General features: G+C 38.8%; 1 protein-coding gene across 1 annotated transcript in view; it reads right to left on the minus strand.

Annotated features, from left to right (window-relative positions):
• FAM135B (family with sequence similarity 135 member B) overlaps positions 1-23727 on the minus strand; it is a 150721-nt gene that overhangs the window by 35838 nt on the left and 91156 nt on the right. Inside the window, exon 6 of the mRNA XM_075085887.1 lies at positions 22429-22555. Coding sequence (XP_074941988.1) covers positions 22429-22555 — 127 coding nt within the window. The remainder of the gene's footprint in view (positions 1-22428; positions 22556-23727) is intronic.

Raw genomic sequence — 23727 nt, forward strand, 5'->3', positions numbered from 1 at the left:
CAGGAACCTCCTAGACTGTTTCCTCTCTGCTGTGTTGTATTTCCAGCAGGCATCTGGTAAGTTGAAGTCCTCCATGAGAACAAGGGCTAGTGATTGTGAGACTTCTCCCAGCTGCTTATAGACTATTTCATCTGTCTCTTCATCCTGGCTGGGTGGTCTGTAACAGACTCCCACCATATCTGCGTTGTTGGCCTTCCCCAGGTTCTTACCCATAAATACTCGATCCCTTTCACAGAATCACAGAACCACAGAATGGCAGGGGTTGGATGGGACCTCTGGAGATTATCTTGTCCACCCCCTAAAAGGGGTTTCATCACACTGTCAAGCTCTAGACAGTCAAAACACTCCCTAACATATAGGGCTACCCCACTGCCTCTCCTTCCTTGCCTTTTCCTTCTGAAGGGTTTATAGCCAGCCATTGCAGCACTCCATTTGTGTGAGTGGTTCCACCACGTTTCTGTGACTGCAACTATATCATAGTTTTCCAGCTACACAATGGCTTCCAACTCCTCCTGTTTGTTGCCCATGCTGCGTGCACCAGTGTAGATGCGCTCCAGCTGGGCTATTAATCCTGCCACCTTTTTTGGGGGACAAAGCCCTAATTCCTATGTGATCGTCCTTACGTTCCCCCAGTTCAGGAAACCCTACTGCACAGTGTGCTAGAGCACTCTACAGCCGATCGTGCTTTCACCGGAGCTGCTCACCTCAGTGACTGAATAAATGTAAAATACTTCATAGTTCCTTGGTTCTCAGTGGCAACATACAGACATTAATTTTCCTGACATGTGAGCACATAAGTGCATACATTACATCAAAGAGGATATATCCCTTAAGGTATGTTTGCAGGGTGTCATGAAGAATCATGTACACATAGCCTTAATCTCTCTGTTTCTCAGTTTAATGAGGATGACATAAAGTGATGACATAAAGAAAAACCTAGTTAAATGCTAGATAAAAACAACTGCCTAGTGTTTTGGAAATGTAAAGGCTTCAGTTCAATTTGATCATGCTCTGCAAAGCTAGACTTCAACACTGGACTGTCACTGTCCCTTGTCCCTCTGTCCTCTAAGATGTTCTTCTTCTAGATCTACCCAGCCAAGTAAAACAGCCTATAAAATCAACAAACCCAAACAAACTAAACATTCTTAACAATATCCGTGCTGAATATATTTATATAAATCAGCCTTTTAAATGAATATATTTCCCATGTAATGCTCTTTTCAGTCAACAGATTTCTTCTGTAATTAGAGTGTATTACTTTATAAATGTACTTTTCCTTTATAACAAGAGAAAAGAAAATTACTTGAGAAAAGCAAACACTGTAATTAAATAAGGTTCATGCTAATTCATTATTCAAATCCAGAGACCAATTTGTGAATACCCACTTCCAGCATAATAAATCCATCTAATATCAAAAGGCACCAATTGGATTTTATGCTTTGTAATATACAGTAAGTTGCTTGTTTTTGTTTTGTATTAAATAATTTCACAAACTATGTTAACTATGTGTAATGTTCAACAGCACTAACAGTTGGTAAATTAGACCCTTTATGTTTAACCTAATTTGAAACAGCATTTCACAATTCAGATTCAAATTCAAATTGCTTGTCGAGAATTTTAAGATACTAAAAAGCCATTCCAGACTAAATAGACAAGTGTTGCAGCCTCCAACACTATTTCATTAGCAGGCAGAACTAGCCTACCTTGACTACTCTGGCAAAGATGTGGAGAACTGCTTGAAACAGAGGAATAAATCTTAGCATCCCAGGATGAATGCAGTTTCTGAGAGCACAGTGTCTGCCCATTTGTCTGCATGCCCACACTGGTCACATAATACATAAATATTATTCTAGCTTCAAACCCGCTGACCAAAGAGATTCTTCATCTCTACTTTGGAGACTGTTTTCAAAGGTGGGAGATTTCTGTTATTTGGTGGTTGGAAAGGAAATTATAGTTATGGCTTGAGCTAATATACTAGTGTTTACACCTCATAATTTTTTTTTTTAAGAAAGAGGATTAAAAGACAATAATTTATGGTAATTAGGGATATGACTGAAGCATAAAAGCAGAAGAATACTCTTTCACCTGTGTAGGAACACAAATGACAAAGAGAGATATTTGTATTTTATAGATAAAGAAAAAAATGCAAAACATGAAAGGCACCAGGACTTATACCATGCAGCTTATATTTTGCCAGTTATCTTATGCTTGTTAATTATTTCACGAACATTTATATCTGCAAAGTGTTAAAAAAACCCAACCAACCAACCAAAAAAACCCTAATATATTGGGAACTTCGCATCATGTAATGCTTGTATGTGAATCCAAGCTCCTGAACAAGACAGTTCATTGCTGTCCAGAGGATGATTAAAGTCTCCATTGCAAGGGTCCTTACAATAATATTTAGATGGGTCAGATGAGACTCCCTCAATTCTTGTTCTGCTGAATTCTTACACCAGCAGGCTGTGGTCCTGTGTGACCACTCCAGCACATGCATCATCCACTGTTATTGAGTACCTTAAACTACATATGAAACATCTCATTATCTCAACTGTTTTTGAAAGACTGTTCTAAAAAGACCTCTGCAGGAATACTTCCTATTGACCATCTGCAAGAGTCTTGTCTCTGTAGGTTTGGTCACTTTGGCATCAGGAACCTTTCATCAGAATCTCTGGGACAGCCAGATTGACCATGCAGGATGTTTGTCATGATACCAAAGCACAGAAGTTGTACCAGTCAACTTTCCTAGAAGCTGCTTGGAGGAATCTCTGGGTCAGATTAAAATTTCCACCCAGAAAAATTCTACAGCAATGACTTAATGCTGCTTCTAATTGCTGCCACCTTCTCTCAGATTGATCCATTATCTCATCCATATAGGTGACAAACTGAGGGGTTTCTGGACCACCAGTGGATTAATGCCTAAGTGTTCTGAGTGTCTATACAGTCACAGTGCTGACACCCCACCATTCAATAAATATAACTATAGGATGAACTTAAACTTCATATTTATAACACACTTATCACTTAAATTCATAGCTGTTGCCACCAATGATAAAATGCTTTATTTTAGAGAAGCTGACCAATGCTTTCAGAAGCATAATTTCCAGAAGATTCATATTACTTATATTGCGGTTAAGGCAGGGACCCTAATAAAAAGAGAAGGTCTGCTATATCTAGCACTCCACAGAGACAGGAAGCAAACATATATTTAGTAAATGGTTTCAATTATTTTAGTTTTTCATTTCTCCTGACCTTTGTTTCTCTCCATCCTTTAACCCTGTTTTTTATTTCTTGCTGAGAAACCAATAGTAGACCCACAGAGGTTCCCTTTTCATGTGATGGGCACACATGACTATGCATGTTGAGGGAGATATGATATATCCCTGTTAATCAAACCAGTGTTGTGAATGTAAAATCTACATCTTGAAAGAGGGTGCCAGTGGTGGGAGAAGGGCAAGTTCTTACCCTGTTTACTGAAACTGCTTGTATGTCAGAAATTATTTTTGTCTTAAAGAGGTTATCATGTAAATATGCTAAGCTGAACTCTAACAGAAGACCAAAGAGGCAAAGAATGTCTTCTTCTGAGCCCCAAAGCAGTGCCTATGGCAGAAATGACACGAAATCCAAAGGGAAAAATAATAACCTTGATAATTTAGAATTAAGTACTTTCAATGAGAAAGTTTCATGAGAAAAAACCAGAAAAATCCTGCATTTAGGTTGACTAATAATATTTTTATAAATATATACTGTATTTATTTAAAAAACTCTGTATTTATGCATACTTGTGTGTGTATAGATTTACATTTCCATTCAGCTATGGAAAAAACTCCAAACCAAAACAACTCCCCCTCATTAATTCACTCATCAATAGAAAATATCTTCTAGATCCCTGGGCCAGACAGTAAAAAATTACTGGCAAATCTGCAACCTTACCATAGTTCAAAGACATGAAAGTCCACAGTGGCCAACGTGCGGATGCCATTCTCTGGTGGCATACTCTGTCTTCTTAGCCTGGTTTCCTCAGCAAACACTGCATATTCAGTCATGCTGTCTGTGTTTGTGTCACTCCACCAGTAGGGCTCCCAGCAATTTTTCTAAATGGTGTCTGAATTTAGCCTCCTTTGAGAAATAGGAAGAAGTCCCCAAGACATTAAATGCCTAAAGGTGTGGTGAAAATAGGCAGCCAAGAAAGAAAGGGGACTTTAAATATTTGTCTAACAAAAAGACTGTAGACTACATATAACAGGCATGGTACACAAACATTCATCCTATCTGGCAGAAAAACAATACATCTCTGTGTTCCCCATCTGTCAGCAGCAGATCTGTGAAGACAATTTTCTTGAGAGATGGGTGACAACCACATAAGCCAGCTCCTATAAGCCTTATTCCTCTAATATCCACTAACAGGAAGACAACAGGCTTATGGGAGAAATAGTTACGGAAAATTGAGAAAATGTAGTACTTTCTATCAAACAAAGTGAAACCTAGAACCAAACTTGTAAGATAAAGAGATATATTGGATTAGGATGCACTTGAATGTCCATATTCTATCAACTTAATGTATTACCTTGCTTGTATTTATTTACTAGTCTGCTATATAATATGATGGTTCATTACCCAAAACTCTAAAAAAAAAATAATTAAATTAAAAAATAATTTTTTTTAAAAAATAATTATATTATATTTAGCTTTGATTTCTATGTCACTTGTAACTTGTCAAAAGTGTCAATAAAGGACAATACAAAGACATTGACAATATATTGAACTATTTATGCTCACTAAATCTGTTATGTAAGAAAATGTAGGTTGGTATTTCATAAATACAAGATACAATTTGACATTTATATTAACTCTTAGAGTTACTTTGACCAACCACTGGGATGATAATGCAGTAGAAAAAAAAATATTTGAGATTTAGTGAGTCAGATTTAGTGATAATTTATACTTCGTCCAAAATTAGCAGGAAGAAAATATTTTACTTGAGCCCCTTGAAAAACAGGAACCATCAGGTAGGTGGTAGAAGAGGTAGATGGTAGATGGTAGAACAGGTAGAAGAGAATTATCCTGGTCAGCTCTAATGGTTGTGTCTCAGGGTTTCAATACTGTAAGTTACTATTCAAAACAGAAGCTGTATGTTTCCTAATTACAAGTGGTTGAGAAAGAAGAAATCACCATGAAAATATTTGATAGGAAATTTTCCATCTAAAATACCATTCTTGTAAAATAAAAATGCTTCACAGATCACATTGATTTCCCTTAAAGTTCTTCTAGGAGAAAAATCTGGTAATGTCTCATATTGACACTCTTAAAACAAAACATTATGATTTTTCGCTTCAAATAAAAATTATTCTTTCATCAAGATCATATTCAGATAGCAGCATATTATACAGTTTAAAGGTCCAAAACAAAACAAAAATCTTTCTTCCATGCACAGGTGTTTTGGTTTGGTTTTCCAGATTTTTCTTTTAGGAGGCATTTCACAATGTTTAAATTCTATTCAATAGCAATGATGCCAAGTCCTGAAATCTCCTGAGCTTGTCTGAAGTCTATTTCCCACATCACTTTGAAAACTGAACCTAGTGTCTGGAGGTCAAGTTACATCCTATATATCATCACAGGTGTCTACAATCACGATGGCTCTTCGTGTAAAAACACACATAGGGTATTCTCTTGTCTTTAGACAATTCTGATTATGATGAATTTGAAGAAAAAAAATTCATTTCCTCCACCTGATCTCTATGGTTATACATCACCATAGAGAAAATTAAAGCCATAAAAACATTTCTTTAGCAGTAAATTAAGCACTTGGGAAGACATATCTTGAAAGTTAGAGCAGGTGTCTGACAGGAGACATGCTGCTTCTGAGATGAACAGTGAATCATCTGGCACAAGAAAAGTCATATGTTTTCCTTTCTCTTTGTTGGATATACATAAGAAAATGACACCTATTAATCCATATCTTCATCTTGCTATTATTAAGCCTGTGTAGAGAACATTCACAAAGCACAGTGAAGCATCCTTTGGTTAAGAGATGGTAAAGCAACACTGAATAATTATTTTATGGGACAAAAAAAGTGGTTGATTTTCAAACTGTTTGAAAAGAATTGTTTATGCAAGAGAGAGATCATCTTAGATCCATAGATAGAAAGACAGACATATATATATAATAGGTCTTTATATGTAATTTGGAATTTAATATTTGTAAATATACATACACACACACACAGTGTCAATTCTGACCTCCTAAACAAAATAACAGAGTGGAGACATCAAAAGGCCTTAGTACATTGTCCCTTCTCATTAAAGAGAGCCCATGCTGCTTACTCACAGATAAGGAAAGCAAATCCACTCCTTTGGCTGTGATCAAACAAGGACCCCTGAGCTGAAGAACTGCCTTGTTATTACACATCACTGCAGGCAGCAGGCATAAAGCCAGTCAAGTTTTAAAAGGACACTTGTTAACATATTTTTGTCTCTCCCACCTGTATGTACACACTCACACATACAGAAGGAGATCCTGTTCAGTGCATAACACAATTATGCCATTAGAACTGACGTTCAGGACAACAGAAAATACCAAAAATGTTTTGATTCAACTTTTATGCATAGCAACAGGGAAGGATACATTCAGCAGCTGCTCTGGCTGGGTTGTAGATGGCTTTATGCTATGTAATCATGCAGGTTAGCAGCTGGCACAAGAATTTTGGTCTTTGCATCAATGCTATGTACTGTCTGATACTAAATACATGAGTAAATGAAGAAATTAATACATAGGTGCTTCCCAGGATTTTATAGAATCCTAATAGTTTTGTTTTAAAAAGTTTGTAATTAATTACATAGGTGGCAATGACCAAAGCTTTAACACATACTCCAGTTTGCTCACAGAGGAATGGTGAGATTACTATCTAGCAAAACTTTTGTATTTGGGCAGTAAATATATCCAACTTAGCTTATCACTCTGGTCTCCACAGCACATAGAGAGAAACAGGCATTTTTGGAGCACAGTTCATCCCCTCTACTTCAAATGTTAATGTTATAATGCATCATTCCCTAGAAATGCTCCTTGATTTCCACAGACTCTGCATGAAGGAAAATTAAGCTAGAGGCTCACATGCAGACAACTGAGAGATGGGCAGAGAAGTTTCACCCATTACTTACTAAAAAAAATGAAAGTAATTAATACAGCTTTGAACTGTCCTTTCCTAGTGAACCTTGCATTTTAGGGCTTAGAGATAACAGAGCTTCTATTTTAATTTACTTTTTAAATTCACCAGCTTTTGGAGAAAGAATCAGGATTTAATTGGGGGGTTATATTTATGTCAGCCTGCAAATACTGAAATATCAATGGCAATAAAAACAACACATAAAGATTAACAGGCTCCGGTTTTAGATAGCGGTTGTCATCTATAAAATCTGAAGTGCATCATAAATAAGTCAGTACCATTTTCCATGTTTTACATTTCAGAAAACTAATGCTGAGAAAGATCACCTGAGCAACTCTTTTCAGGTGCAGGTAGAGGAAGACAACTGCAGGGCATCCTGAATTGGAATAGATATTTTCTTCCCTCAAACGGTATGAATGGTTCAGACATAATGATTTGGATTTTTCACCCGGCGGTAACTGCTGGCTGCAAGGAACTGACAACCAGTCCCAGGGCACGTATTTGTTTGGGTCTGTCATGGTTTTAGCTGGGATAGAGTTAGTTTTCTTCACTCCAGCTGGCATAGTGCTGTGCTTTGAACTTGGCATAAAAAAATGTTGAGATAACACACAGATGTTTTGGCTGTTGCTGGGTAGCACTTGTACCAGTCAAGGACTTTTCCAGCTTCCTGTGCTCTGCCGGGTGCACAAGAAGCCTGGAGAGGAGGGGGCACAGCTAAGAGAGCGGATTCGAACTGTCCAAAGGGATATTCCATAGCATGTAATGTCATGCCCAGTATGTTACCTGGGAGGGGCTGGCTGGGGGAGGGAGGCAGCAATCGCAGCTTGGGGATGGGCAGCGTCTGTCAGTGGGTGGTGAGCGGCTCTATCGTTTGTGTTTCTGTGGCTTTTTTTTTCCTTTTTTTCTTCCTTTTCCGTTTTATTATATTATCATTATTATTATTATCATAATCATTATTATAATTATTATTTTATTGTAATTATTAAACTGTGCTTATCTCAACCCACAAGTTCTTTTGCTTTTCCGATTTTCTTCCCCATCCCACAGGGGTGGGGGGAGTGAGCGAGCAGCTGCATGGTGTTTAGCTGCTGACTGAGGCTGAACCACGACAGGATCTAGTATAAGACTGGAATTCCTCTAACTTAGAGAAAAAGCAGGAACTGAAGGCACCTGAGATGGAAGTGGTGTGTAGGGAAGTGAAGGTCCCATCTTGCATTGTCCTCAGAGTGTTCCCTGCAGGAGGGTATGGGCATGGCTGATGCAGGAGTCAACTGAAGATACTTTGCCAGAGCTTGTGGGCTAGTTCAGACCTGACAAACAAATTAGTTAAAACCAGTTCTCTTGCAGATGCCATTTCTCTCATAGAGTTTGGCACGATATGCTATTTAACACAATGAACTTCTATCATACTGCATCCACTGAACTACTTGGCTCAGCGTTGCTTTCTGATGCAGACCCAGAGCAAATGGTCACTCTGAAATGCTCTTTATTTGATAAAAGCAACAGCGAGGACCACTGCTTCCTATTTAGAGATGCCAGGCTCTATTAAATACTGCCAGTCACTGCCGGAGAGAAAGTGACTTCAGGCTTGGATCTCTGTTCACATATGACTAGAGCTACAGGAAAAATTGATTTTACAGTTCGATGCCCAAACAAGGAAAAAAAGAATGTGCTACTTCAACTTAGAAAGAAAGTATTTCCTTGTTCAGAGTGAAATGAAACACCCTTCTTTTTTTTATTTTTTTAAAGACATTTTGATAGTGTTTGCAAGTTATCTAATTTTTGTGGCTTCACATTTCCAGACTTGTAACTTAGGTACCATAATAGACCTTGTACACCCTCTTAATGTGCTACAGGTGCAAGTTAAAACATACCTTAAACTCATCTGTACATTGTGAAGCTAAACAAATTGCCATGTGATGAATCAAGTAACATAACACAGGATGTCACAGCAATTTTTTAAGCTGGTGAACAGTAAACAGTACGATGGAGAGAGGATGTTCGTATAGAAAATATATTCCAACCTTCTATAGTACATGCCTATTTCACAGTTCCCCATAAAGGTGGTGAACGGAACTCAGCGATCACATCACCCCTTCCTATCTCTGACCACAGTATTTGGGCTCTCCCACTTGTTAAGAAAAAGTCATACCAATGGGCTACAACATATAAGAGGAGACCTAGGCTGACACTGCATCCTCTGCATGTCATTCAGTTTTGAGAAATAACCTGTTGCACTGCACTTATCCCACTGCTACTCCATTTAGGCTTCCTGAAATTAGGTTCCTTTTTTTGCCCTTCCAAACTGTTAACAGAAGTTGCCTCAAAAGTCAATATCACAGTGATCAAACATTTTATGAGTCTATTTTTAAGGTGGAGTATTGTCACTGGATTCAGAGAAAGAGGGTCCTGACTGATATCCTGCCAGTAACCACAGGCTCAACTCAGCAGTCTCATTAAAGAAATCTGCCTATAGAAACCAAGCTCTCTTTGTTTATGCAGCAGGTGATACCAATGAAAGCTTAGCCTGGGCCTAGTGAAATTTCCCAACAAACTGCGCTTGAGTTGTGTGATGACCTTGAGACAGCAGTACACAGAGCTGCCATTTTAAGCTTAAAAACCCCAACCACTTTGCATTCTGCTACTCTCTTAAAATAAAACTATATTCAGATACAAAGCAGAGTTAATTACTTCAAACACTGGAGCACCAACTTGTCATAAGATAAAGGATGGAGTTTTGGTGTTACTGCAGTCTGAAAAAATTGTTTGTTTTGACGACTGTGTTCCAAACCTGCAGGCTGAATAAAAGATATCAGTCAGGAAGTTCTGGTACTTACAACCCTGCTTGTATACATGTCGTGTCCAAGTTATACACAGCTGTAACTTGAGTTAGAGAAATGTATTTTAATTGAAGGGTGACCTCATTTGTCCAGCCCATTGACTATGTATCAGCATTACCTATCAGCTGAGCAGAGACAGAAAAAGCCCACAGCTAGCAAACAGGGAATTTGGTAACAAAGTGGTCATGGGTCCTGGTCTATGGCAAAAGAGAAGGAGAAATTAGATGGAGACATAAGACTGGAGTCTTACTTTGGAACATCTGTAATAAGAAATGGAAGGAGATGGATTGCTGGTTACTCCAAGTAGTAGTCTCTTTCTGCACCTCTTCTTTCATGACTAGTGTAAGACTTACAAGTTGAAATAGAATTTGCTTCTCAGATGTCATTGACATGAGTGTGTTTGACATTTGCGCAGAAAGAAAGATTCAAAAGCAAAGACAGGAATCCTCCTGTCCAAAGAAAGGAGTATATAAAGAACCAGGCAGGACAAAAATGCAGAAGGGATAGAAAAGTATTATAAAAATCAAGTCCCACTTAAATGAGGTGATGAATTTCCTCATTTCCTGTTCACATTTTGCAGGAAAGACCTCTTTAAGTCTGATGCTACCACTAGCAAAATCTGAGGACCATTATTCAAGCATCATGCAATGATATAAGAGATGTATCCTTGTCTTGGGGAACCTAGAATTCAAAAACGCCAGACAAAAAAATATAAAACCAAACCAACCAAAACCAAACAAAAAAAACCAAACAGAGAGAGACAAAACAGGATCTCTGTGCATTACAGCATTTGCTTGTACTCCCTACCAATCTAATGGCCTGAGCCTTTGCTCTAATCAAGACCCACTGGGATTAGCTGTGGGGAACATATATCTACTGTCTTGCAACATGGCCTGGTGACATCAAGAAGCAAAGAAGTCTTGCGAATTATTTTAATAGAAAGTGTATAGGGAATTGGAATTGGAATTTGTGATATGTTGTCATTCCTGCCTATGAACAGGCTGTTTATGAATTGTACTGTTTGCTTTTTAGACTACTTCTGCAGTTGGCCAAGATCACTTTGAATACTGTCATTCTACTCCCACTGGCTTGGCTTCTGAAGTTAGTTTTACAATAGGTATTATCTCAAAATAGGTTCCCAGTGGGTCATCTGGGTTCTTGATCACAGATAGTCTCATAGGATAGAAGGGATATGGTGCCAACCATGCCCACCCAAATCTATTCATTTGAGAACTTTGCCCAGAATTTAGTGTGGAGATCTCTATAATCAAAGCAGTTGCTGCATGCTGGTTAATTAGCTTTGTCTTCACAAATGGAGATAAAAATTAGAACAATCATAACACTATTTCTGATCTCTTCCTTAGCTTGGTAAATTTAAACATTAGGAATGCTGTCAAACCATGGCTAAAGAGGAAATATTTAGTTGTCTTTTGGCAGTGACAAAGTACTTCAACCTTTATGCATTCATTTTTTTTAAGCAGTTTGACATCTCGTTATTAAAGCAGATTTTCTATTTTGTTGTTTCTTTCAGTCCGTTACACAGCCACAGTGTACCAAGTAAGTTCTTGTAAGTCATATGCAGGTGGGAAGAAATCATATTTCTATTGATAGCACCATTATTTTTTATTATCACCTGCGAATGTTGTTGTATACCCCCCTCTTTCTACTAGGTTCATGATTGACTTCTCATTTTCCCCCAAAGATGTGAACAAAATATGCTGATTTGTATAGGCTCTGTCAAACGGGATCAGAACATAAGTCCAACAAGTCTTGCATTTTTCAACCCATCATACTTAAATGTTATCAAATACTGACTAAGGAGACAGAGGCAAACAAAGAAAAGAAAATCCAAACCTAAGCCCTGACAACTTCAGAAATCGCATACCTTCAGGCAAAGTCTTCCTCAAATTGCTCAAATATTAGTTTATGCCACAGCCCTCACACTTCCTATCCTTTCTGATCGAGGACTGTAGGAATTGTTAGTGCCGTCATTTTGCACAGTTGTGGCAAATCCTACAAAGTTCACAGAAGCACCTTCCAGCAACGTGTTACCCAGTTATCTTACAGTCTATAAAAATGGAGAAAAACAAAAGGATCGTTTTATTGGTTCTAAATATGCTATTTTTCAGGTTACCTGAATTTTGTCCATTATTGTATTGTGAAAAATAATCAGGAGATGATCTTTTGCAAGATTCTACTCCAAGTTTTATTGCAAAACCAAGTAAAGCAAATAAATTTCCATTCCTTTCCCAGTTATTTTGCTGAAGATAATTTTGTGGCTCAGAGACTTCCATCGTTCAGATGATTCAAGTTTTCAAAGTGACCAAATGAGATCCATTGGATTTTTCTCTTAGCAATGCCTCAAAACCTAGAGCATTACTTTATTTCAACCATTCACCCCCCAAAATAATAATTTACAGCCCTGGTTACAGGCACCTTTCTTCTTGCAAACAGTCCGCACAATAAATGCTCCACTTTGGCCTAGGTGCTATAATGCTGGTCTCTTTTTCTTTGATGTGGGGGGATGTGGTTTCTATGCCTTTTGCTGCCAGGAAACAGCTCAATGTCTAATGTTGTCATTATGCTCCATTCCTGAAGTCTTCACTTATGACACCCTCAGACAATGAATAATTTATAGCTCTTTGACATGCATGCAAACATACATCAAATTGCAAAGCCAATTATAAAACAATATACAGTCCTTTTTATCACTTCAGAAATCCACAATTTCTATTTTAACACTGAAACAGGAGTAATGGCTAATCAGAAACTTTCCTTGGTATGTTACTTTAAGGCAATTATATTAATTTGCTATAATTTACTGCAACAAAATTGGGAACTTTTGAATAGCTGGAGCTGTATAAATTTGCATAAGTATTACATTTTCACAGAGTCATTTTCCTAGCCCAGTAGATACCTCCTGTATTATGCATAGTACATGTACCAGCCCTCAAGTAATTTACACTCAAAGACAATCAAATTTCATGAGCCATGAGTAGCTTACCATTTAGTCTGTAGGCCATCATTTTATGGTTTTAAATAAAATACTTTTAGTGAGTTCAGTAAAGGAGAAAGAGGGTTTGACTGACAGCTATGGAGAGTCAAACTATTTTTTTACAAAAGAAATGCAATACTTAGAGCAGAAAAGGTGCTTTACCACCCCCAGGAACATGACAGCACTGCTTTGGAGGTACCCCTCTGTCCTGTTCAGGCTTTCACCTTTGCTTCTTATCAGCCAACTCTGTCTACCAATGCAGGTAGACCTAATTCCAACAGAGACATTGCAAACTGCTTCAAGACCTAACAAAAATCTGTGAGATGACAATGGCTTTTGGTTTGGGCCATTAAAAAGCAAACATATAGTGCCTTCAGCTGACTTTATGGCTTTCTTTTGCACATGGGAAGAGTTTGGGAACATCCTGGGAGACCTTATTGCAGCCTTTCAATATTAGGGGACTTATGAGAAAGATGGGGACTGACATTTTAATAGGGCCTGTAGCAACAGGACAAGGGATAATGGTTTTAAACTAAAAGAGGGGAGATTCAGGTTATATATAATGAAGAAAATTTTTACAGTGAGGATGGTGAAACACTGGAACAGGTTGCCCATAGTGGTTGTAGATGCTCTTCCCTGAAAACCTTCTAGGTCAGGTTGGACGGGCCTCTGAACAACCTGATCTAGTTGAAGATGTCCCTGTTCATTGCAGGGGAGTTGGAATAGATGGCCTTTAAAGGTCCATTCCAACCCAAACCATTCTATGATTCTATGAACATGACAAGGAAGAAAAGTGATGGGAATAGGCTGTTGGCCTTATCGGACTTACTAGAAACCAGAGGCTACAGATGAATGAAACTGCAGCTCCTTCACACTTCATGACACACCCAGCTAACCTGGAAGTGACTGAGTGCACAGACAGCACGAATGCACCAGACCTTATTCAAAAACCATACTATAAAGCTGGGAACAGCAGAGGTAAATAGCATTGTAAAACCAGACTGACTAGAAGCTTGATTTCTCAAGGTTTATGCCAGTCAAAGTAGTAGTATAAGCTCATATGCATCTGACTATGTCTAGATTACCCTAAATAAACCTTTAGATCCAGATTCTTATCTGAAAACTCATACCTCTAACTGCCTGAATACTCACACACCTTTCTTGGTTATGCAAAGAGCTTCCTTGAAGTATTACCCAATTCTGCACAAATTTTTTTTTTGCCACTCATCAAAACACTCCAGTTCAGACTCTGAACATGTGATTAAGTCAAGTCAACTTCACTATTCTTGTACTGAAGAGCTTCTAAAAATATTCTTATCTTGCCATGAAGCTTCAAAAAATGCTTTGTCTATACTGGCTAAACTTTTGCCTCTCTCTGGCAATACTTTTGAGAATCGTAACACACTGACCCATGTCTATTCTCTTAGCCCATCTTTTTTTATGGTTGTCAGACTGCTGAAACTTATCCGATTCTCAGAGAACTTGTCACATCATTGGAGCAGGGGCAGCTGTTTATGCACAAGCTGGTGTCATGGGGACTGCACTTGTAAGCATTCCTCCCAGGCACTGCACCAAAACTTGTAATTCATATTAGCCGTGAAACTGATTCTTGGGTCATTGTGACTGGTGTGATGACTTTGAACAGAGGTACGGGCTCTTGCTGTCACTTGAAGATTTGTTTCCACAAAACAAGATAAAATCGTTGGAAAAAGAGGGAATCTCTTTTCTCATTCTCCAGTCCCCAAGCTGCTGTCTGGGACACCTGCCAATGGCAAAGGCTTAGCTTCCAGATGATGGATCTCAACTGTGCTGTTGTTGGCATCTGGGCTCCTGTTGGAAAAGCCATCAGCTCGGAAGCTATGAGAGTTGATTAGATGTCCTTTCAAGAACTCTGTCATCATCAGTCAGTGGGAATTATTGTAGTGTTCTTTAGGGCATATGAGGATAATTTTTCAACAAAGTACCACTGGGAAGAAACTACAGACAAGAAAGAAAAACTGAAACATAGAGCACTCCATCAAAATGTAGAGAGCAGCCAAGTCCTCTTCCTAAAGTGAAGAGTAGAAAGGCTGTTCCTGCTGCTCATGTACTCCATTTCAGGGAAGAAAGAAAGAAACATCTGTCCCAAGCCCCTCCTATAAACTTCGTCAAAAATCAGTGCTGAAATCTGTAGAAAGGGAAATTTTTATTTGAAAGAATGTCAGTCAAGTGCATGACTGTACAAACCACATCAGTGGAGTTCAGCCCCAAAGTGAGAAATTATGGTGATAGGAGCCAAATTCTTCAGTATATAACTGTAATAGTAGCTGTGAAAGAAAAATAGATCCTTCATGCTCAGTCTGCCTTTACCACTCTACTTACAACAACTCTAAATTAGCCATAAAAAACCTCTTTTCAGTTATACCAGTCTAGGTGTGACTGACTTTTTCACAGTGGCATGCAAACAGTGAGATTTGTAAAGAGAATGCAGCAGTATGACTCTTTCCAATACATAAGCATTGCAGAAAAATAAATTTTAAAAAGTGGAATTTCCTATGCAAATTCTATTGACGTTCAAAAGGAATCAATTATCAGTACAATTTGAGCAATTCCTGAGGATTTTCTCCAGAGGAGATTCCATCACCATCCTCTCTGGAGTCTCACAAGAATCTCCAGAGGATTTCATGACATTTTAATTGAACACCCACGGTGAAAAGATTGCAAAGCTTTTTCAACAATTTTTAGGCCTAATCCCAAATTAATCTCAGTTTTGAACGCTATCATAATGCAGATCATTGCCTTGCAGAACCCTGCATATGCAAGATAAAAAAGAGCCACAGAAAAGAAATATGCCAATGATTAAAGAAACCAGTTATTGCCACATTATTTGTTGCCATGTTTTCTGCTTGCCCTGGTTTCAGCTGGGATAGAGTTGATTTTCATCCTAGTAACTGGTACAGTGCTGTGTTTCAGATTTAGGATGAGAACAATGTTGATAACAATCTGATGTTTTAGGTGTTGCTGAGCAGTGCTTACACTAAGTCAAGGACTTTTCAGCTTCTCACACTGCCCTGCCAGCGAGGAGGCTGGAGGTGCACAAGAAACTGGGAGGGGGCACAGCCAGGACAGCTGACCCCAACTGGCCAAGGGGATATTCCATACTGTATGACGTCATGCTGAACAAAAACTGGGGGGAGCTGGCAGGCGGGGAGGAGGTGCAGCCACTTCTTGGGAATTGGCTGGGCATTGGTCAGCAGGTGGAGAGCAACTGCATTGTACATCATGTTTTGTATATTCTTTTATCATTATTATTATTATTATTTTCCCTTCCTTTTCTGTCCTATTAAATTGTCTTTACCTCAACTCACAAGTTTCACCTTTTCCCTGAGTCTCTCCCACATCCCACTGTAGCGGAGTGAGCGAACGGCTGTGTGGTGTTTAGCTGCCTGCCAGGTTAAACCACAACACTGCTATAGCTAGGAAATCATTTAGTTCTTTCTAAAGATCAGCCATTTATCTTCAGGCAACTGGAGATTAAAGACTTCATCAGCAATTATTGCAAATTGTGCCTTGAACACACTGATTAGAGATAGTTGTCATTATACCTTATAAAGAACAGTATATCAGCTCTCAGAATAATTATGCATTGGACATCTGCTGGAGACCCAATCACATCTAATCACCAGTTGCATGAGCAAGACACTGCAAGAATCCTGTTCCTTTAAAAATGCCCATTACAAATGCATGTTAATACATGAAAGACGTGCTTTCCATACCTCACTCACAGCAATAAAGCTGTTTCCATGTAAAAATAATAATTTAGGTTAAAATTCTGGTGTGGACTACACTTCTGCAGTCTAGATTAGTTATATGGAGTAATTATAAGTAAAAGTTATTTTAAATACTGACATTTTTAAAAATTTATTTTTTAAAACATTAAATGAGCTATCCTACCTATTCAAGTTCTAAATTGGTAAAATCAGAATATTAACTCAGCCTTAACTTCGTAAATAATCAGGCATTGTTTTTAAAAAATCTCTCTTCATACACAGTTAAGAAAAATTTTTTTCAAAGTAGGAAATAATAGGAAATGTTTGGCAACTTCACAGCCCTCATAACACATCAGGTCCTTTTTTTTCTTTTTTTCTAGGAGGAGATAGAGAACCTCTGCTAGTTTCAAAGGGTAAAAAAGAGAAAAATACACATTGTCCTTCCTTTAAAGGAAACAGTGGCGTTTTAGTCTTTTGCAAAGTTTTAGTTCTTTTGCAAAGCTAACACCTGTTTTTTTCTTCTTGTCTTGCCTTGCCTTCACTTACCCATACCTCTCTCCCTCAGACTTCTCCGTTCCCTCCCCCGCTCCGCCCCGTCTTTCTAATACAATTGTGTTTTGGGGTCAGGGCGCAGCAGATGCCCTGGGCGGGGTGGGGGGGGTGGGGGAAGGAACAATGGAATAAAGTTAGAAAGATGGCTTCTGTGCAAATAAATACAAAAAGTATCACAGGAATCTCTACATTAAGATTTTTAACAGGAATGGAGTTTACAGTTATATATTCCTCTTCTTCCAGCTAAACTGGGATTTCAGGGCATACCACAGTTCCCTCACTGGATCCTACATAGACTGTTCTCTGATGCACAACTTTCCTTTTTCAATAGCTGAAAAAGTAAAGTATCATGGCGAAAGAGCCATAACTATAGAGAAGGAAAGAAGAATAAAACACAGGTGGCTCTGATGTGACATATAAATGTGGGTTTGAGTAATGTTGTGGTGTTAGCCTGAAACAGCCTAAGTTTTCCATATGTTGCTGAAAAGATGAAAATATTAGCAACCTATCTGTGGAAAAGAACTCTTATCATCAATGCAATTTTATTTCAGTGACACACCTAGTTTTTGTATTATGCCAGGCATAAACTTTTTGTCTTTTGGGATAGCTACATCAATGCTAGATGGAAGAAGAACACTTCTTATCAAACACCAGTGCCTTATTAATGGGAAGGCATTCGATTAATCAATCTGATTACTTAGAAGTCAGTTTATCTGCAGTGGAACTGCTATCCAAATGAAAATAAGATTACTGTGAGTAGGGTTTATTAATAATACCCAGTATGTCATTGACTCAACTTGATTATAACACAGCAGGCATGTGATGCACAATATTACAAAGACATTAGAACAACCTGATAACAATGGATACAGAAGAGACGTATGGTAGAGGGCAAGGCATAAAAATGCTAAAGTGTAAGTGACGATTCGGTTTTCAGTTGTGCAAGGAACATCTTCTTTTTATTTTATTTTAGATGTAGGATCTGTGTATATTTTTCAGTGTCCAGCTCTTACAGCTGCTGAGATCACCTGAAAGCATGAGTCAGTGTGACGTTCAGATACAGACCTCGTAACATCTGAAACAACACCTTGAACTTCCTCACAGAGAAAAGCAATTTAGCAGACCCAGAGGGGAATTCAGATGCCCCTGAGGGAAGCCAGTCACACACAGTTCATGAGTCTGTTTCATCCCTCCAAATCACCCAAGCCTGCAGTGAGTATAGATTATGGGCTGAAGAGAGCTTGAGAAAGTACTAGTACTTTTTCTTATTCTGTAGATTGCTCTTTACTGGTTTTTTGACCATGAAAGCATCTTCCTTCATATTTATCTGACAACAGAAATTTCTCATGTCAATAATAATATCTTTGTTGTCTTAATTTTGCTTGAAAGGAAAAGTGTAGTATAGATAGAGAGAAAGTATCAGAGAGAGGGGGAAGGAGGAATGGAGGAAGGGAAGATCTCTGTCTGCTGGGTAGATGACTGGGAAGAGAGTGGAAGACAAAAAAAAACCCCTCCAAGGCTTGAATAGAATGAATTATTATATCTACTCTGAAGAATAAAGAGGTAAAATGGGATGTATGACCTAGAGATGATATGTCAAGACAAGAGTCCTCTACTTTGTATTCAAGAGGTGTCTGGAAAATGAGTTAGTAGTATTAACATCAGATTTGAGCACAATTCTGGCTTTTCTGAGGGCTTCGCACTATTGTAAATCCAGCCACTATTCTGCTAAAGCTATGTGTTCAAAACTTGTCTGAACCATGTGTGATGAGTTGACCTTGGTGGGCAGCTTGGCCCACCAAGCTGCTCTATCAGTCCCCTTCCTCAACAGGACAGAGGGAGTAAAATACAGCAAAAAGCTCATGGGTGAAGATAAGGACAGAGAGATCACTTACCAGTTATCGTCATGGCCAAAACAGACTCTACTTTGGGAAATTAATTTAATCTATTACCATCAAACAGAATAGAATAAGAAATAAAAACAAGTATAAAAACATCTTCCTTCAGGGCACAGCTACCTGCTCCAGTGTAGGGTCCTCCATGGGCTGCAGTGCGACAACCTGCATCACCATGGTCTTCACCACAGGCTGAAAGGGAATCTCTGCTCTGGCACCTGGAGCACCTCCTCTCTTCCTTCTTCACTGACCTTGGTGCCAGCATAGTTGTTGCTCTCACATTTTCTCACTTTTATTTCTCACAGCTGCTGCACAGCTTTTTTTTTACCCTTTCTTAAATATATTATCACAGAGGAGCTACCACCATTGCTGGTAGGCTCAGCTCTGGCCAGCAGCGGGTCCATCTCGAAGCCAGCTGGAACTGGCTCTGCCTGACATGGGGGCAGCTTCTATTGCTTTCTCAGAGAAGCTGTCCCTGCTCCCAACCCCCTTCGCTACCAAAACCTTGCCACATAAACCCAATGCACATTAGTCTGTCTACTGAGTACGATGACACTAGTGAGGGCAAAGTTTACTCATGAGCAAGTCTGCTTCATGACTTTGTAGAATTTACGCCAAACCTATGAATATTAATAAACTGTGGAGTTAGTAAGTGCCTCAAACACAGCGAACTACTGATTACCTGGGGTTTAAGCCATGCAGCTCCTAGACTTGAGGAAGAGGGTGATGTAGGATTGATTTAGAGCTCCTACCCATGACAATCTTCCACTCAAATGGAATTATTCTGGAAAAATAATCTGGCTGCAACCAGGGGGAAAAAGCTCCCTTTGCTTTATTCATAAAACGTAAACCCGAAACAAGGAAAGTCTCAGTTGTTTGCAGTCTTACAGAGAACTGAATAATCAGATTCAGTTCCCTAGAAAAGACATCAGACAGAAGACACTTGCTCAGGAGATGCATTTTAAGAGCTTAAGCCTGGAGACTTCTCAGATCAAGGAAAACACAGAAATTTACATAAAAAGTAGAAGGATCCAAACTCAGCTTTGCAGAGATGAAAACAAAACAAAACAAAACAAAAGAGAACAAAAAGCTGGATAGGCCAACATTAACTGTTTCACACTATCTTATGACATAAAAAGGAACTAACCAAAGTCTCTTTAAAATTCATTTTCCCATGTCCTGCTGCCCAATGAAGCTTTGTCTGCCATGGAAGACAAGATACACTAATTGTTCTAGCCTAGATTTAACCAGTTGCATCAAATTAGGGTAGCTTACAAATAAAGTGTGTTATATAGTGGTATATTTTGAGTTAAGGTATCCAACAGTCACTAACTTGGACATGCAGTAGGCAAGGTCCAACCAAAAATATATATAAAGCGAGTAGAGTTCTGCAGTTTTCAGCTAATGAAAAGGGTAGGATCCATTCTCATGCCCACTGATGGTAGCTGCAAAATTCCCCAAACTGGAACATGTCTATAGTCCAGTCGAAGTTACATTTAACAAATACATTCAAATAACCTGGAATGGAATTTACAAACTTGTAGAAGGAAATAAACTTGACCCAGTGCAAAGCATTGCAGCACTGTAAGACAAATTATTACTCTTCTTCCTTCAGTCCCTTGTGGCTTGATATAAACTCCCAGATAAACCAGCAGTCAGTGACAAGGACCTCACTTGGACTTAAGTTTACCTCCACAGCAGTTTCTTTTCTATCTCTGAATTTTCATTTATTTATGTTAAATCAAAAGAAATAGTCTTTGCCCATTATCATACATCATGGATAGCATATGCAAAAGGCCATCACAGTCTATTAAATTAAAATGCTCAGATCAAGAGCAGATGTCATGACTTACAGAGGTTTCTGGAGCTAAGCAAATACACATCTGACCATGTGGAGGTGGAGTGTATAGCATTATATCTATGATTATTTGGTGTGTGATGTTTGGATGACCTGCGGCGTAGCAGAGTGCTAAAGCCGGTTGATGATAGAGTGCTTTCATTTTGGTATTGAATAGGTCACCTGCTAGGAAAATAATTATGCTGTCATTAAAAAAAAAGAAAATCACAACAAAAAAAACCCCACAAACCAACCCTACAATCAAAGAAGATTAGTCAACAGAGATAGGTAGAAAATAGAGTTTGCAGCTATGGAAAACATTTGGGAAGGAAATAAGGTTTTCTAATCACAGCAGACAAAGAGTAAAAGGAAAAATGGGAGTGGAGAGTTAGTCTTTCCATTTATTTTCTTACAATCGAGTTTTGCCCAAATGATAATGAAGAGTAGGAACAACTCTCCAAAGAAGCTTCTCTCTCATGTGTGATGTACAGAAATTCGTCTACAAAGACAAATGCTTGAATCAGTGATTTAAATTTATATGTTGTGACTGTCTACCAGAAACAGAGGTTGAGGTCAGTTTGTTTGCCAAAAGCATACAATGACCCAAGATAGCACCCTCAGGCCAAACATTGTCTCAGTCTGAGTTAATTCCCTGGTAGTTCTTCTGCACCAGCCGCTCCAGGCTAGCATATTTTTAATATTTATACAGAACAGAACAGCTTCGACAGGAAAGGTTAAGGGAAGCTGAGGGCAGCATGTTAATCAGAACCCTTGAATCAGGGTTTCCTAACAAGTTAATGATTCCAATATTTTGGGTTGAGTTTCTAGATCTGAGGAAACATCTCTGACAAAAACGACTTCAAAGCCAGCACTTAAAAAACAATCAAGAAACCCCCCATTAATAATTTTTTTCCAAACAGACAACTTTGTACTAAAATTGCACAATGAGCTCTCCTTTTCACCAACTGCCTTGAGAAGACAATGTGCATAAATCCCCGTCCCCAACTCATACAATACTCAATACTCCAGACACAAAGCCTTCTTTCACAAAGTCCTCAATAATTACTCAGGTCCTCTGGCTGTCAAACCTAAGACCTGAAAGCAAGGATCTTTTACTGAATAATTAATTTCATCTTACAGCAGACACCTAGTCAGGTGAATCCTGCCTTAAAAGTGTCTTTGGCAATCAGGGGTATATCTATACATCTTGAACTTTTCTGAAATGGTTCATATAGGTGGGGCTGAACACCCAGGAACTGTGTGTCCAGGTGCCAGGTGGTTCATCTTCCAACAAAATCCCTCTACTAGCAGTATAGACCAGGGCACAATCTTCACAGGTAATGTGGATGCTTTGTGTGACCAAATGGAAGAAAGACATCACTGTTCATCCTCCTTACCTCTGAAGAAGTGGGTTTGCAGTAGCCAGCTCCAAAGACTAGATTTTCTAGTGACATACTGGACTGGTCTGGTCCTGCTTCAAGGTTGCCTTTACCAAGCCATGAACCTTTTCCTGGACGAGCAAAACTAGAAGGAGAAAAAATTGAGAAGAAAAATAATCAGACCAGTATTGTTAGAGTCATTGTTTTCCGAGTGCTATTTCCTTCCTTAGAATATGTTTGCAGTTTTGGTTTTGTTGTTCTTGTTGGTTTCTGCTTTTATTTATTTCAAGTTGACACTGTAAGTCCACATTTTCCTTTCAAAATTAACATTGTCCAGCATGCACTGGCTCAAATGATGTGAATGGAGCTTGCTTTCTTGGCATTCAGTCCAGTGGCTTCAGTGTTCTCTTTCACTCAGTCCTTTCTCTGCTATCTTACAGACCTTTTCCCAGCATAACTTTTTAACAATACAACCTTTCCATCTAGCCGGCTTCTCATCAACTTGCATTTTGATCGATTCAACATCTTTCTCTCTGGCTTAAAACATATCACCCTTCCTCTTTGAACTGTGCATGAACTCTCTTTACTGTCAATATTCTTTATAGCTCATTCCAATCTTTTATTATAGATTGTAACTTTCATGCTCAATTCTCACTGTCCCCTGACATAAGCTTCCAGCATCAAAATGACAAGACTTCAGGCCAAAACATGCATTTCCTTCTGCTGGGGGCAGTCCATCCATTTGGGATGTGTTCTCCCATACCCATGTGCAACATGAATTTACTATTATCCAAATTCTTCCTCAAAAACCTGATAGAATTTACGCTGGTTTCGTGCTGAAGTTACTACCTCTCAGTGATGACTATTATAGTCACAGTGTCTCCTATATTACAGCGTGAACCCATTAAGAGTGGAATAACTTGTCTAGAGTTTACTCAGCATCAATCCCACCAGAGTCCCAGTGCGTAGCCAGAGCTCTTCTTCTGGATTAATCTGAGCAAATGTCTACATCCCAGTTCATGACATAGGCTGCCTTTACAGTTGCTGGAGAGGATTTGGCATTTCCAGGGTATGAGCCATCTGTTTCTGAAGTAGTGATATCAAATAGGTCAGATGAATTTCACTGTCAAAGTGCTTATCTCTTATTCTGGGCTACAAAGAGAGGCTAGGATGACTGCCTCATAAAAAGTCTTTATCAATGATCTGGATGATCGTACTGACTGCAACCTCAGTAAGTCTGCAGATGACACCAACCTGGGTGGGACTGTCAATCTGATCAAGGGTAGGAAGGCTCTGCAGAGGGATCTGGACAGGCTG

The sequence above is a fragment of the Phalacrocorax aristotelis genome, chromosome 2, assembly GCF_949628215.1.
Source record: "Phalacrocorax aristotelis chromosome 2, bGulAri2.1, whole genome shotgun sequence".
Classification (NCBI taxonomy): Eukaryota; Metazoa; Chordata; class Aves; order Suliformes; family Phalacrocoracidae; genus Phalacrocorax; species Phalacrocorax aristotelis.